Below are 16,746 nucleotides of genomic sequence, written 5' to 3'. Positions count from 1 at the left end.
GCACATTTAAAGACAAGATGCCTCTTCCCCTAAACTGGCTTCAGAATAAACCACTTTCTTTATACCAGAACTCACTCTTGTTAATTGGACTCTGCATGCGGTGAGAGCAGTGAACCTGCTGTTCAGTTTCAGGTTCAGGGAGGTTTTAGGGGGTGAGGACAAAGTTTTGAAATTAGAGAGACCTGGGGCTTGCACAACATTATGAATACACTAAATATCACCAAAGTGTACCCTTTAAAAGCCTTAGTGTATATTATATGAATTTCATCTTGATTTTAAAAAAAAAAGGATCCCTGGCCCCCAAAGTGCTCTCTGAGGACTGAGGACACCAGAGGTGCTAGGTCACAGGCGATTTTTCTTTACCTGGCACAACACCAGCCTCCCACCCAAGGAACAGCTGCCACGGTGGCCTTGTGACCTCCCTGAGCCCCAACACGCTCAGCAAACCCCTGAACACAGATGGCCTTGCTCCACATGCGAGCTGAGCACGAAACCCCTCCCCTTCCCACAAAGAGCTGGCTGTCTGATGCAGTCGCCTTTGTCCAGACCCCACTGACTCCTCTGATGACAAAGTAATTCCTATAGAGCAAGGCCAAGAGAGATCCAGGAGCCGCAGACCCCCAGGCACAGCCTCACCTGATCCTGGGTCATCACTGTCAGCAAGAGCATCAAACCTGTCACCCCACAGGGCCCCTCAGAGGGGGCAGCACATCCTCTGTGCCTATTTACTCACTTCCACCCTGTTTCCTATGTCCCCATCACATGGCTTCTCCACTGTAGGAGAGGAAGTCCAGGAAACCCTCTGGTTCCTTGGCAGATGCTGCTGTGCCGACAGCCCTGGGCCAATTTGCAGCTTGACTGGCAGGGAAGCTGTCGGGAAAGACAGTTTTCAAGAGTGTGGCTGTTTTAACAGTTTCCCAAGATCATCAACATTGGGCAGCTGGACCACGAAGAGAAATCTCACATTTATTTAAACTTGGTAATGTTAGAGACAAATGCTTGTTCCTCGGTGCCGAAAAGAAGAACCAGCACTCAAAGAATCTTCCCAGCAAGGCAATTTTACTTCTGTGGAGGGGTGCAATGTGCGGATAGAGCAATGGTGAGAGCAGCCTGAACGAGGGAGGGGAAAGGGTTCTTATTCCTGACGCAGGTAGCCCCTGCTGCTGTGCTGTTCCCCTATTGGCTAGGGTTGGATCGCACAGTCTAAGCTGATTCCAACTGTCTTTTTTAAAGAGAGCAGGGGTGCGAGCCAGAGTGGAGTGGTGAGTAGTTTGGCGAGAAAGGTGGTTACAAAACAGGTGACTCAGGATAATTCAGGTCAGAGCAGGTGACCAGGGGTAACTCAGGACAGAGCAGGTGACCAGGGGAACAGATGTGAACTACTGATTAGAACTGGTGGAAAAGGTTGTTTACTGAAACTAGGGGTGAGGGGGCAAAGAGAACCAGGAAGTTAAACTTTAAAATGGAGAACAAAGAATAAGAGAGTTGAACATACTGACATACTGGTTCTTTGAAGAGAAACTGGGAGTTTACTATATTTAACAGTAAGGGGAAGCTGCCTTCTGCTGCTGGGAGGACAGGCTGCAGCCAGCAAGGGCTGCTCCCACCTCAGATGGGAAGGATTCACCAGGAATAAAGGCGTCTCACAGGTACAGGCAGGTCTCCCACATCGTGCCAGGAGAGACGGGGGAAGCAAGTGTATCTATCTTATCTCAGATTCCCAAGCATCTGCCTCAGCAGGCACCCCATACATATTTAATATATGAATGAGTGAGTGAGTAAATGAATAAATGGATGGGTGGACATTCTAGTCAAGTTATTTGGGAAAGGCCAGTTATGAAGAAGATGCACATTCTAGGGCACATGAGGTCTCTAACAGGGGCCCACCTGAAGCTGCGATGCTATCACCCTATTACCATGGCAGAATAGAGAATGGAAGGTCGGCAGGGGGGTTAAAATTAAAGCCACATCATCAGGGGTGAGGACAGTCACGAGAGTGTGCCATCTTTGAGTCTCAGTATTGGTTTCCTGGGGCTGCCATAACAAAGCACACCACATTCCAGGTGGCTTAAAACAGCAGAAATGGGGGCTGGGCATGGTGGCTCATGGCTGTAATCCAGCACTTTGGGAGGCAGAGGTGGTAAATCATCTGAGGTTGGGAGTTCGAGACCAGCCTGACCAACATGGAGAAACCCCATCTCTACTACAAAAACTACAAAATTAGCCTGGTGTGGTGGTGCATGCCTGTAATCCCAGCTACTCAGAAAGGTTGAGGCAGAAGAATCGCTTGAACCTAGGAGGCAGGGGCTGCAGTGAGCCAAGATCGTGCCACTGCACTCCAGCCTGGGAACAGCAGAAATGGACTCTCTCACGGTTCTGAAGGATACAGCTTCAAGGCATCAGCAGGGCCGCGGTCTCTCTAAAAGCTCTAGGGGAGGATCCTTCCCTGCGTCTTCCAATGTCCGTTGGCTGTCTGCAACCCTGGGCTTATAGCCACATCACTCCGATCTCCACCTCTGATGTCACGTGGCATTCTCCCTGTGTGCCTCTGTATGTCTGTTTTCTCTTCTTAAGGACACCAGTCATTGGATTAAGGGCCTACCCTCATCCAGTATGATCTCTTGATTGATAACATTTGTAAAGACCCTGTTTCTAAATAAGATCACATACAAGGTTCTAGGGGGACCTCCTCTTGACTGATTATATCTGCAAGGACCCTGTTGCTAAATAAGATCACATTGGAGGTTCTGAGGGGGACATGAATTCTGGGGACACTATTCAGCCTGGTGCAGTAAGTCATGGCGAGCCCTGAACAAATGCCCACTGCGAGAGGCCATCCTTCCGAACTGAGCTGCTTCTGTACAGTGAGCAGTGGGCTTCTTGCTGCACAGCTGAACCCAGGCCCAGAGTTTGAGACAGGCCAGGAGAGAAATCTGTGGTTCCCCATGTGACCTGTTATTTCAAACTCAAATCCCACAGTACTTTGCACAGGCAGAGGCCTTGGCATTCTTGTTGTTGGGAAAGTAATGATTTAGCACCATTAGCGAGTCACAGAGAGCACAGAAAACAAAACCAGGACAGGGTTAATGGGGAGGAAGTATCTTCTCACATCCACTCACCACCTATGGGATCTGGTGACCTCAGAAATGAGGCAGCCACAGAACAAAATAGCCAAACCTTGGGCAGGGCAAGGAGGAAGAAGGGGAAATTGGGAAAAATGAAGCATGTTGAGCACTAACCATGCACTGGTACTCTACAGACACAGTCATTTAGTCTTCACAGAGTCCCGGATCAGGAATGGAGGGGCTGCTGGAAACTTACAGTCAAAGCAAGAGCAGCCTCTTCTGCTTCCTAGGGGAGTAGCAGAGTTCTTCTCACGGAACTCATGGTTTTGAAAGGCAAGGCGCCAGCTAGCCAGGATGGAAGAAGGTCTCTATCAAAAAAAAAAACCCAGACATTCCGCCCACCACCCCAGCCCAGAAGCCCCAGGGAAGGAAGCCAGGGGACAGCAGAGATAGAGATGGAAAATGAGAAGCAGAGACAGATAAGAAAGATCTCCCCAGGGAGAGCACAGTTCTGACGCCAGTGCAGCAGGGCAGTGGGCTAGACCGGGGAGGAAGGCAGTGACCAACAGATCGGTTCCCCTTGCTGGGATGACAAGAAAACTCAGGAAGGGAAATGCTGATTGCCTGGGCTGCCCTTTTGTTATCCCCAGACCTTCTGCAATACTCATGCATGCAAATCGGCATCAGTGGAGACTGCTGTTCTAGAACCCAGAGCCACTGGCAGGAAAGACCCAAGGCAACCCAGAGCAGAGCTGGGACCTGCAAGCAGTAGAAGACAGGTGGGTAGCCAACCCAGAGTCCCCAGAATCCCTAGGGAAGGAGGAGATTTGAGATTTCCCATAGGACTGTGAGGAATATTTGTGTTATTTTATTTGAATGTTTTATGAAAGCATGACCACAGAAGTTGAAGGACTCAGCCACACCCCTACAGTGAAGGTATTCCCTCCACTCCATAGGAAAGTAAACCATAGAACATTTGCACAGGCTACCTGAGACCACAGTTGCAGAGGAATAAAAGTGGAATTTGCACCCAGGTCCGAGCTGAGCCAAAGCTCATGACCCTTCTGTCCACCAGGCTTCCCCTGAAAGCAGTGTGAACTCATCTCCTTTTTAAGTCCCTGGCAACCAGAAGAGCTCAGCTGGTACTCAGCAACTCCAAGAAGCTCGTCAACGCCCATCAAAAAGACGCTGATGACATCACCCTCAGCAAAAGGAGGCCTAGAATGAGGAAGCCAATGGCTGCTTCATGCCCTCTAATTCCTATCTTTTCAAGAGCCCAGGCCTGGGGCCCAAATGAATGATCAACTCCTTGGCACAAGAGGGTATTCAGACTTAGCAAGCAAAAATGGAAGGGAGCAAAGCAAATCAATTTATGTACAAAGTCTTGCAGCCATAGTGACCCAACAGAGCAACAGCCCATCCTTTCTCCAATTTGTTCATCTTGATGGTGGGTGGGGTGACTGGCTGAAACATCATAGCTCAGCAAGACAGGTGGTGGCCTTACAATTAAAATAGCTTTTCAATAATTATGAACTAGTGAACATGGGCTGGGAGGATGTACATATTAGGAGGAAGAATGCAGCGTGTCACCTGCTCCTGGCCAACTTGGAGGACTGACTTCAAGGCACTGCCTTTCGGCAGCTCCTCTGTGCTTGAGGGAGTGGCTCCTGTCCACAGATCTCTGTGCCTGTCACTAGGTTCTCTGAGTTACACCCGAGAACCCTGGACACCTCAGTGCTGTGCAGAGGAAGGACAGTTGCTCAGACCTGGTGACCAGGAAGACGAGGTAGAATGAGTGACAACTTCCCCCAAAGACACCAAAGCCTCACACATTCATAATAGAAGCTATTGGGCATTTCCAGGGGCTCAAGCACAGCCACCTCCCTATCTTGAAGGTCATTTCCTACAATGCTGGGTACCAACTCTGTAGCCTAGTGGGGTAATCATTTGCAAAGCTCACCTGGTCCTTTTAAGAGCCAGGCAGTGTGTAATGCAGTGTTGTTTGCAACAGCAAAAGCTCTGAAAACCATCAAGGCCATGACCATCTGGCCAGTCAGCTGGCACAGTTCTTAACTCGCATTTTTTTATTGTTAAAACTTTATCTTCAGAATTCTCCCCAGGTTCTGATAAGCATAGATATTCAGTGCAAAATGGACTAGTCCGTTCAACCTTAGAAAAGAGGACTTTCTTTTACTGTTTTTTATTAATAGCAATCAAATTATTTTTATTTATTTATTTAAGACTGTGTGTGTGTGTGTGTGTGTGTGTGTGTGTGTATTTGAGATAGGGTCTCACTCTGTCACCCAGGCTGGAGTGCAGTGGTTGTGATCTAGGCTCACTGTGACCTCGCCTCCGGGACTCAGGTGATTCTTGTGCCTCAGCCTCCCAAGTAGCTGGGATTACAGGTGCCCGCCACCATGCTGGGATAATTTTTGTATTTTTAGTAGAGATGAGGTTTCATCATGTTGGTCAGGCTGGTTTTGAATTGCTGACCTCAAATGATCCACCTGCCTCAGCCTTGCAAAGTGCTGGGATTACAGTCGTGAGCCACCGTGCCCTGCCAAATTATTTTTAATTGTGGAAAACTACACATAACATAAATGTTACCATCTTGACCATTTTTCCAGTGTATAGTGCAGTAGTGATGAGTACATACACCTTGCTGTGAAACCACCAGCCATCTTCAGAATGTTTTCATCTTGCAAAACTGACAGTCTTTACCCATTCAACAACAACTCTCCATTTTCTTTTACTTTTGAGCTTTAAAAATTCTATTAATAGACCATGGTATATGGTAATTCACTTTTCAGCTCAAAAAATTTCTGGAAACATTATGCATAGAGTCTTAAAAAGCACCAGCACCCTCATCCGCCCCCACCGGAGAGTTCACAGGAAGACGGTGAGGGAAGAAAGGGACAGAACAAAGAGACACAGAAGCAAAGGTAAATGAATGTTTCATGAGAAAGAGGCCTGGGAAGTGCAGACTTGGAGAGGCTGCATTTCAACCACGAGGTCACCTTGGGTAATCCCTGGCCCTGGCCTCAATAACTTTTACAAAGGAATCTCCCTAGCACCAGGGTGATAAGCAAGACTCGTTTTGCGCCCCTGAGCAGCCCCATCCTTGGACATGACCCCATCAGGCAGCATGCATGAACTGCCGTTCCCTTCTAAGCAAACTGCTAAATAACTTCTAGAAAGAAAATGGTCCTTAATATTTGGGGGATGGAAAACAGAACCATTCTGAGTCCATACATGAATTCAGATTTCACAGTGTAACCCTGACTTTGTGAGGGTTTAAAGGACCTCCAGGGCCCATCTTCAAACACACACACACCAAGAATAACTTCACAGGGAAATATTTATTTCATGAGACTCTTACAGGCTGCCCTTTGCCCTTTGCCAACAACAGATGAATTCCTACCCACAGAGAAAAGCCGCAGGTTACTTTTTCCAGCAAGCAGACCAAGGCTGTGCTGAGCAGAACAGGAGAGCAAGACTCCTGGGCTGGCATCAAGAGGGCCAGAGCCCATAAATGCCTCCCTGAAGATACCTGTGCCCACAGTCGCCCTGTGCTGGAGAACCCGGCAGGTCCAGGATGCCAGGACCGGTCCTGAGGCAATTCCTGCACCAGCCCACCACAGAAGGAGGCCCACATCCACGATCAGGCAGGCCTTCCACATTCTCTCTGCATCTGCCTTGAAACTGGGCACATTCTTCACACCAGCAATCCTACTTATCATAATCTAATTTCAGGAAATAATTGTGGACACACACAAAAGAAGGACAGAGAATTAAGAATGTTCTCTGTGGGGTTGTTTACAGAATCCAGTGATTAGAAACAACTGAACTTCCGACCGTCTGAGGCAGACTGAAAACATGGCATTTTGTCCGTGGGCTAAAGGAGAAGCATCCCAAAGACAGATGGTCTCTAATGGTTTTGATGACATAAAAAAAAAAGTTGCACAATTGAATAATTACACATAAATATAAAACAAAATATATATAAATATATATATATGACCAGTGTGAGGGTAAGCAGTTAGGTAGAAAGATCTGTCTTTCTCACCAATATGAGGTTTGGATTGTAAAAATCTGAGGTTGGCTAGCAAGATCATGAATACTATGGGATTGAGAGAAAAACCATTAAATGACCTTCAGTATGCTTCGAAAATACAGGAAATGTAAGTTCATGGAGAGGGGGATATTACAGAAACAGCCTGAGAGCTGGTACCCTGCCCTGGGCAGTGCTGGGAGGGTCTAGGAGTCCCAGAGGTAGCCAGCCCCACACCTCACACTGGGCAGGGGTGGGAAGGCCCCACTGGAGAGTTTGGGGGTTGAGCGACGACTGTGCCCCATGTCCCCACTGCCTGCCTGTGTGGATGGACTATAGGTGAATAGGAATGTGAAGGTTCCTATAGGCCCCATGAGGTGATGACGCCCTGTAGGGGGTGATCTCAGGCCAGCCACATTCCCTGGAGATGTGTGTTCAGGATGAAGAGGCTGCGGCCTGCAGGCTTCATCCAGGCATGAGCATAGAATGCCTGAAAGGCCAGGACAGAGCAGCCTGTCCAGAAAAGACATTATCAAAGATGCAGGTGGCACATGTGAATTAAAACCCCTTTTCTTCAAGCCACCCTGAGGTTACCCCCAAATATCATCATGTGAAAATAAGGCAAGTGGAATACTACCTGAATAAGCATTTACTCAAAGACACAGGCTTCCAAGAGCAGTTACTCCATCAGAAAAAGACTATGTTAATGGTTTAGAATGAACTTCTACCACCTCCATACCTCACTGCCACTACCCAGTGTCATGGGATCTGCCAATGACAAATAAATGTGTTCTCCCAAGTTTCTACATAATTTTTTTTTCTCACTTCTTAGTGGTAGGTTTCGTCTTAAAATCACAGTAGGCAAAACTGCACTTGGCAAGGGACTTCAGTAGCCCCATTGTTCACTGTGCTTCCCAGGGGGCTTATGGGAAATTTTTATTTATTTTCTTTTTGGTTCACCTATGTTTTCTAAATATTCTACAACAGACATGTATTTTTTTCTACACAAGAAAACAATTGCTTGGTGTATTGTTACTTTTTATCTTTTTATTTTTTTGAGACAGGGTCTCACTCCATCACCCAGGCTGGAGTGCAGCGGTGCAATTTCAGCTCACTGCAGCCTCAACCTCCTAGGCTCAAGCAATCCTCCTGCCTCAGCCTCCCAAGTAGTAGGGAATATAGGCTCACTCCACCATGCCTGGGTAATTCTTAAATTTTATTATTTATTTATTTTTATTTTTGTGGAGACAGGGTCTCCCTTTGTGGCCCAGGCTGGTCTTGAACTTCCAGCCTCAAGTGATCCTTCCTCCTTAGCCTCCCCAAATGCTGGGATTACAGGCGTGAGCTACTGTGCTTGGACTGCTTAGTTTATTTTTATTTGCCTTGGCTGGGCATCTGTTTTCCATCAGTACTCCCACCCTTCAGGAAGCACGGGATGGGGAGGTTGAACTCACCTGGCAGAGGGCAGCCCAGGATCTCCATTCTCATGCAGATGCTCCCATTATCAAACCAGGACCGTGGGTTTATGCGGATGTAGCGGGCCACCATGGGGACGGGCAGCTCGTTGAGAACAGGGATCTCCTTCTCACTGTTTCCTTCAAATATCTATTTATGCTCAAGGAAGAAAAGGAAAATCTTTTAGTGCTTAATTACCAAGAGATAAAGAGTCAGAATTCACTCATTCAACAAGACCTTATTGAGGAAAACCTAATGCGTGCTAGGCATTGAAGAGAAAAGAAGAAATGAATCAGGCCTGGCCCCTGCCCGCAGGAAGCCTCCATCTAGTTGGTATGCGGGGAAGGGGTAATTATATATTGTTGGAAAAATCTATCGGTGTCATGGCAAAGGGACAGCTAGAGAGCTTTGGGATTTCAGAAGATGGAGAGGACCAGGCAAAGTTTTGGGGAAAAGGGGCTGTTTGAACTGGCATTGAAGGAAAGCTATTTAGATCTGTAGGGATGAGAGGGTATCCAGAGAAAATGAACAATGAGTGCAGAAGTCTAAATATTGGATTCCTTGGCAGAAGAGCAGCTGGTTCACTTGTACAAGGACACAGGACTGTGTGTAGGGGGTAAGAATGAGAAAGAAGATTGAAAAAGGAGGCCACAGTCAGACTAGTCAGACTGTGTAAGATATTGGATACCATGCTAGGAATACACACTTGAGAATCTGAGGAAGAGAGTGACAGGATCAGGACTAAGCTGGAGCTAATCATGGAACTGAAAGGCCAAGGTCACGAAATGAAGTTAGGAAACTATTAAGAAGAGCTGCAAGAGGCCCCAGCATGCATGCAACTTCCAGGGCTACCTTGCAAATTACATAAGAGGCTGTATCCCTGCAGTTCCCTGATGGGAGTAAAAAGGCTGAATTTTACATTAGCTCTAAATAAATGTGTGTCACTTGCTGCTGGGCTTCAGGGCATGGGAAGGGGTGTCTGTCCATCAGACCCTCATGGTAGGTTTGAGTTGACACAGAATCCACAAATCTCCAAATAATTGATCATACATTGCCTCTCTTTGCAAAACTCCACCCAGCCAGGCACCAAAGGCATGGTTAGATGGAGGATGAGACTCACCATGTCTCCAGATCCATTCTTAACAGTGACCCACGTGTGGCTGTCATTGCTCACCATGACCTTATATGATGTCACCCAGTCACTCCTACGAGAAAATAAAACATCATCAAGACTATACACTTTAAAATGTTTATTTTTCCATGAAGAGGTTTAGAGGTGAGGAGAGCAGGTGCCAGAGGCAGACAGCACTGGGTCAAACCCTGGTTCCAGGACATTTACAGCTCTGTGACCTCAGCCAGGTACCTAACTGACCCATCTATGCTGCTATTTATTCATCCATAATATGGGAATCATAAAAGCATCAACCTTAAAGAATTAACATAAGCCTTAGTTTAATGCCCTTTAATCACTTAGAACATGGCCTAGCCCCTAGTCATCACTGTTGATCACACACATAAAGATATACAAATGGGCATCTATCTTTTTGCATTGAACACCTACATCACACCCAAGAAACTTAACAGAAAAATAATTTCAGTAAAGATTGCAAACTGGTCTAAAAATTTTGGTTGGGAAGCTGATTTGGGAATGTAACAAATGAGATTTTACTCATCACAAAAATAAAATCTTGAGTCTCTAAGAGATACTGGGTTTCTCCTTGGCTGTCACAGCCACACAGAAAATCCCCACCCCAGGAAGAATGCAGTGATGGCTGGACCTAAAGCCGTACACCCATCATCACACCCCACTGCACAGAAATTTCTGGGGGTAAAATCGACATAATTTGACTTTCCAGAGTGGAGGTCAACCTGATAGCCTTGGCAAGAAAAGTGACCTATACCTTTTTTTCTCACTGCCTTAGTTTTTTATAATGTTAGTTGTTGAACAATATAGGAAAGTCTTCCTGAGTACTCACCCCCCTGTAATTTTGTAAATACTGGAACTAAGCAGCAATTTACCAGATTTTTTGTTTTTTGTTTTGAAAATTCTGCCCATTAAAGTATTTGGAATCTTTTTCCTACTTGCCTGCTTGCCCTCAGGATTGAGATTTATCCAAATAAGGTTTTGAGTTTCCTATCTGAATTTATACTGCCCAGTAGAGTTTATTTCAAAAGAACAGCTGGTTCTATGCAATCTGGTTCATCCGACTGACTTGTCATGAATTCTTAGGTGCTTTTATACATGCTTGGAAACAAACCCTCACCTCACACCTTCTCTTCTTCTCCTCTCTCCTCCCCACCAGCTCTGTCTGAATACCTATTAGAAGCCAGAATAGATCACACATCACATTCCTCCTCTGATAGCCACCACTGTGAGCCCAGGGCTGTGGAGGGAGATACACTGGCATTGCCTTAACAAGAAAAGCACCTCAGTAACAGCTCCTTCCTTTTCCCTGGAAAATTATCCACACCCAAAATAGCAACCTGTTTCCCACATACAAATAATTTCCAAATGACTTGTAGCTGCCATTCCCTTTGCTGTCTGTTTTTCAGCTGATAAGGCCCGAGGGTGATACAGCAAGACAGACAACAGAGGCGGGAGCTGTATCCTGCCAAGACAGAGGTGATGAATGTAGGAAACCCCTCGGTCAAGAGAAGCACAAGACAATAAGAGGGGAGTAGAGAGAAAAAGAAAAAGAAGTTCTCCAACAAAAATGAGGGGCGGGGAAAAAAAGGAAATGAAAGCCAAGTCATAATTTCTCAAACTCAAACTAAAACAATTTAAAAAAAAAGAATACTAATACCCTACTTATGTTTGAATTATAATTGTTTCTGTGGCTCAGAACTATCTTCTGAACTGCAAAGCTACATCATATCTTCTTGCCTAGTTGACCCCTCCACTTAACGTCCCTGTGACATCTCAAATTCAACTTGCTTTAAACGAACTGATTCACACCTTCTGCTCTACACCATGACCATAGCAGTCCACCAGAGGCCCTGCCCCAGGAAAGGTACTGCCATCCACCCAGGGAGGCCAAAATCCCAGTGTTAGCCTGGGTGTCCCACCTTCCCTTCCTCCCTGATATGGTTTGCCTGTGTCCTCACCCAAATTTCATATTGAATTGTAGCTCCCATAATCCCCAAGTGTTGTGGGAGGGACCCAGTGGGAGGTAATTAAATCATGGGGACAGGTTCTTCCCATCTCATTCTCATGAGAGTGAATAAGTCTCACAAGATCTGATGGTTTTGTAAAGGGCAGTTTCCCTGCACATGCTCTCTTGCCTGCAGCCATGTAAGACATGACTGCTTCTCTTTTGCTTTCCACCATGATTGTGAGGCCTCCCCAGCCATGTGGAACTGTGAGTCCATTAAGTCTCTTTTTCTTCATAAGTTACCTAGTCTTGGATATTTCTCCATAGCAGTATGAAAACAGACTGATATATTCCCCTATATTGAATCCATCACCAACTTCTGTCAATTTTAACTCCCACATTTTTAAGAATGTATCCAACTCTCTCCACCTCCCCTGCCACCACCCCAGTTCACTCTCTCAGGCCCCCTGGCATCTAAATTGCTCCCCCACCTATGTTGCAGGCAAGAGCTTACTTTTCTAATGAAATATTATCATGTCATCCCTGCTTAAAATAGCTTTTATTTTAAGTATTCTCATATTATGCATTGTGCTATCTTAGTATTAACAAAATCCTCATCACACTCTACTGGACCCTTGCTTGCCTTGTGTTCTCTGTGTTCTTTCTTTCAATTCCTGATACTGTTTATACTCTCTCTTGCCCCAGGGCCTTTGCACATACTGCTGCATCTGTCTGAACCCCTCCTCTTCTCTCCTCCTCTGTCTGCCTTTAAATTATTCAGACCCCAAACCAAATAAAAAAGCTAGTCCTAACCCTTCGATCTAGCCAATTTCTTTTCTTGTATGCTTTCTTTCATAGTTTAATTCAGTTTGTAATTTCATACTCCTTTCTGGAATTACCTGATACTGTCATTCTCTCCCACTGAGGTATAAGCATCTCACAGATGGAGAAAGGAGGGCCCATGGCACTTGGAAGACAGAAAGGATGCTGGTGCCCCAGGAGAGCAGAGGAAGGGACAGGGGCGCAGAGGCCAGGGCATGTTGGGCTTTTAGGCCATTTGATAGGAGTGGAACTTCCTCTGCCGGGCAGTAAGGAGCTACCCCTCTTGAAGTTCACCAAGGGTGGTCAAAGTACCTGAAGACCAGTTAGAAAGTCTCTGCTTCCAAAAATTCCACCGTAATAGAATGCGTGCCAATCAGAGGCTGTCCTTGTTTTTTCCCTGTTTAGAAAACTAACTCCCCTTTCTACCACCTTTGAATCACTGCTGAAATAAGCGTGATCACAGATGGGTCCTCTTGTCACAGGTTTATGAAGACTTTGTTCATTTTGTTTCAGGCCTAGTTTCATCTTTGACAATTCTTATCATTGCTTATAATTATGCTTTATTCATTCTCACTGCTTTCTACTACTCTACTCTGAGAACAGTCACCATAATTTTTTTTAGCCATTTTATTGCTAATGGGGATTTGAGTAGTTTCCAGTTTAGATTATTAGGAAGAGTGCTTCTGTGAACATTCTTGCATGTATCTTTCAGTGAATTTATATAAAAATTCTGTTTGGTGTATAATTAGGAGTGGAATTGCTAGGTCATAGGGTCAGAGGGTAGATGTATGTTCATATACCTATGTTCAGCTGCAGTATTTTCCAAATTAATTATACCTATTTGTACTCAGACCAGCAATAAACAAGAGTCTGGTTGTTCCACGCTCTTATTGACACTCGATAGTATCTTCCTTTTTTATTTTAGCCATTCTTGATGGATGTATCCTTTTATCTCATTGTTGATTTATTTTAATTTGCTTGGTGACTAATGAAGTTCAATATTTTGTATGTTCATTGGGTATTTGAATACCATCTTTTGAGAAGTGCCTACTCAAGTTTTCCCCCTGTTTCAATTAGGTTGTCTGTCTTTCTCACATTGATTTATAGAGCTCTTTATACATTCTAGATATAAGTTGAATAATATATACATATATTGCAAATATCTCCCCCAATCTGTCTTCCTTTTAATTCTCTTTGTAGTATCTTTCTTTTCTTTTTTTTTTTTTGAGACAGGGTATCGCTCTGTCATCCAGACTGGAGCCTCCCAGGCTCAAGCAATCCACCCACTTCAGAGTCTCTCAAGTAGCTGGGACTACAGACATGCACCTAATCTTTGTTTTTTTTTTTTTTTTTTTTTTTTTTTTTTTTTTTTTGAGAGATGGGGTTTTGCCATGTTGCCCAGGCTTGTCTCAAACTCCTGGGCTCAAGTGATCTACCCACCTTGGCCTCCCAAAATGCTGTGATTACAGGTGTGTGCCAACACGCCCAGCCTATGGTGTCTTTTGATGAAAAAAAAATTCTTAATATAATCCAATCTTAGCCATTTTTTTCTTTATGGCTTTCAGTATTTTTGTTCTTTTCAATAAATTTTTGCCTACTCCAAGATGATAAAGATATTAACTGATGTTTTCTTCTAAAAAATTTTATTGTTTTACCTTTCACATTTAAGATCTGCAATCCATTTGGAGTCGATTATTGTATAGTGTGAGGGGTCAAGATACATGGTTTTCTTTTGTTTTTGTTTGTTTTTTTGAGACAGAGTCTCTCTCTGTCACTCAGGCTGGAGTGCAGTGGTGCGATCTTGGCTCACTGCAGCCTCTGCCTCCTGGGTTCAAGCGATTCTCCTGCCTCAGCCTCCTGAGTAGTTGGGACTACAGGCGAGTGCCACCAGGCCCAGCTAATTTTTTGTATTTTTAGTAGAGAGTGGGTTTCACCATGTTTGCCAGGATGGTCTTGATGTCCTGACCTCATGATCTGCCTGCCTCAGCCTCCCAAAGTGTTGGGATTTACAGGCATGAACCACCACACCCGGCCCAAGATACATGGTTTTCTATATGGGCTTCCAGCTGACCTAGAACCATTTATATGGTTATTTTCCTATTGCACCAGAGTGGCAATTTGCTATAAATCATGTGACTGTATATGTCTAGATATATTTCTGGATGCTCTATTCTGTTCTGTTGGTCTATTTCTTATCCTATCCTAAATCTGTCTTATCTAATGTTAATTAATATTAGCATATTAATAACATTAATACGTTTTCTCACTTTGTTTTTGCTTTTCAAAGTTGCCTTCACTATTCTTAGATCTTTGCAGTCCTATATGCATTTTAAATTCAGCTTGTCAATTTCTAAAACAAAGCCTCTGGATTTTAATTGGGTTAACGTTGAATATATACACCAATTTTGGGGGAATTGACCTCTTTACAATATTAAATCTTCCCATTTATAAACATGGTATATGATCCTCTTTATTTAGGTCTTCTCTAATTTATCTTTTGCTAGCTTTATTCCTGGGTAGCTGATTTTTTAAATGATTTTACGTGATATCACTTTAAATTTTACTTCCTCATTTATTGCTGATATGTAGACACATAGATGCTTTTTGTATGTTGACTTTGTACCCAGCTACCTTGATAATTTATTAATTAGGTCTAATAGTTTGTGGGCTCCTTTGGATGTTTTTATGAATATGATGATATTACAATGACAGTTCTGATTCTTTATTTCCAGTCATTAGGTCCTCTATTTCTTCTTCTTGCCTTATTATACTGGCTAAGATGTTCAGTCCAATGCTGAAAGAAGTGAATAACAGACATCCCAATCTCATTCGTGACATCCAAGGGAAGGTTTCTATATTTCACCACTGAGTAAGATGCTTCCTGTAGGACTTTTTCTACTTTTTTTCTTTTTTTGTTTGTTTTTATTTTAATCAAGTATGAGTTCATTCTTTTTCACATAACAACAGAGTCTGGATGTTTGATGCTGCTGGCACTTATTCAGCTAGTCGACTGTGTAAGAATTCGTTTTTCATACACATTATCTCCAAGTTCTACGTGGATGTTGCAAGAGGACTTATGACACATTCATTTTACATACTTGTCATCTCAGATTTCTAAGAGGACATCCATATGCTTTCATTCTTCATATTGTCTCAGAGTTCTAAAAAACATCAAGATGTTTTCATTTTTGTATGTATTGTCTTTAGGTTGTAACACAGTGATTTCAGCTCTGTATCATGTCCACATTCAAAAATATTAAATCAGTTACAAATATTACAAATTATAAATTTTTAAAATGACTTATTTCCTTCCTGGTGCATTCTTTAAGTTTGATTTACAATTCTTTTTATTTAGTTTCTTGAGGTCACTCGTCAGGTTTTCTTCTTTTCTAATATAGCATTTCAGGTTATGATGTTCCCTCTGAGCACTCTTTAGTTTCATGTCATTAATTTCGATAGGTCATATATTCTTTGTCATTTAGTTCAAAATATTAATTCTTATTGTGATTTATTCTTTGATTACAAACTATTTAGAAGTGTATTGTTTAATGTCTAGGTACTAGATATTTTCCAGTTACTTTTTTATTATTGATTTCTAGTTTAATTCCATTGTGGACAGAGAACATACTTTAAATTATGTCAGCTCTTTGGTTTCTCTTGAGGTTTCATTTATGGCTCAGTATATGGTCAATTTTGGCAAATGTTCTATGTGGACTTCAAAAGAATATTGGCTCTGTAATTGTTGGATGCAATGTTCCATACAAATAATTTTGATCATTCAAAATTGATGACTGCCAATATTAAGATTGAAAAAAAAATCACAAAATAATCATATTTTGATTATTCTAGTTTCTCTCTATTAACTTATTAGTTATATACTCACAATATTCTTTTCAGAATTCTCTTAAGATTATAATATGCATCCTTGATTACTATAATCTTATTCAAATGATAATTTCTACTACATCCATGGTAATGCTAGAACTCCATAACACTTCAAGTCCATTTACCCCTCCAGCTTTTGCATTATTTTGGAATTCATTTTCAATTCCATATGTATTTTAAATTTTATAAAATATTCCTACTATTGTTTTGTGTAGTTAATGTTTATAAACCTACTCATTTACCCTTTCTGGTACTCTTCATTAATTTTGCATTTCCACGTTTCTACCTGAGATCATTTTCTTTCTGCCTGAAGAGTGCCTTTGCTATTTTTTTTAAACCAAGTATGCTGATAGTAAACTTTTTCAGTTTTTGTTGT

The 16,746-nt window shown here is 43.2% G+C and overlaps 1 protein-coding gene across 1 annotated transcript in view; it reads right to left on the bottom strand.

Moving 5' to 3' along the window:
* LOC105470066 (carboxypeptidase X, M14 family member 2) overlaps positions 1–16,746 on the bottom strand; it is a 145,834-nt gene that overhangs the window by 43,503 nt on the left and 85,585 nt on the right. Inside the window, exons 5-6 of the mRNA XM_011721812.2 lie at positions 9,692–9,776; positions 8,571–8,721 (exon numbers count right to left, since the gene is read on the bottom strand). Coding sequence (XP_011720114.2) covers positions 8,571–8,721; positions 9,692–9,776 — 236 coding nt within the window. The remainder of the gene's footprint in view (positions 1–8,570; positions 8,722–9,691; positions 9,777–16,746) is intronic.

Source organism: Macaca nemestrina, chromosome 9, assembly GCF_043159975.1.
Source record: "Macaca nemestrina isolate mMacNem1 chromosome 9, mMacNem.hap1, whole genome shotgun sequence".
NCBI lineage: Eukaryota > Metazoa > Chordata > Mammalia > Primates > Cercopithecidae > Macaca > Macaca nemestrina.
The sequence above is the reverse complement of the archived record's forward strand: the minus strand, read 5'-3'. Positions and strand labels throughout refer to the sequence as shown.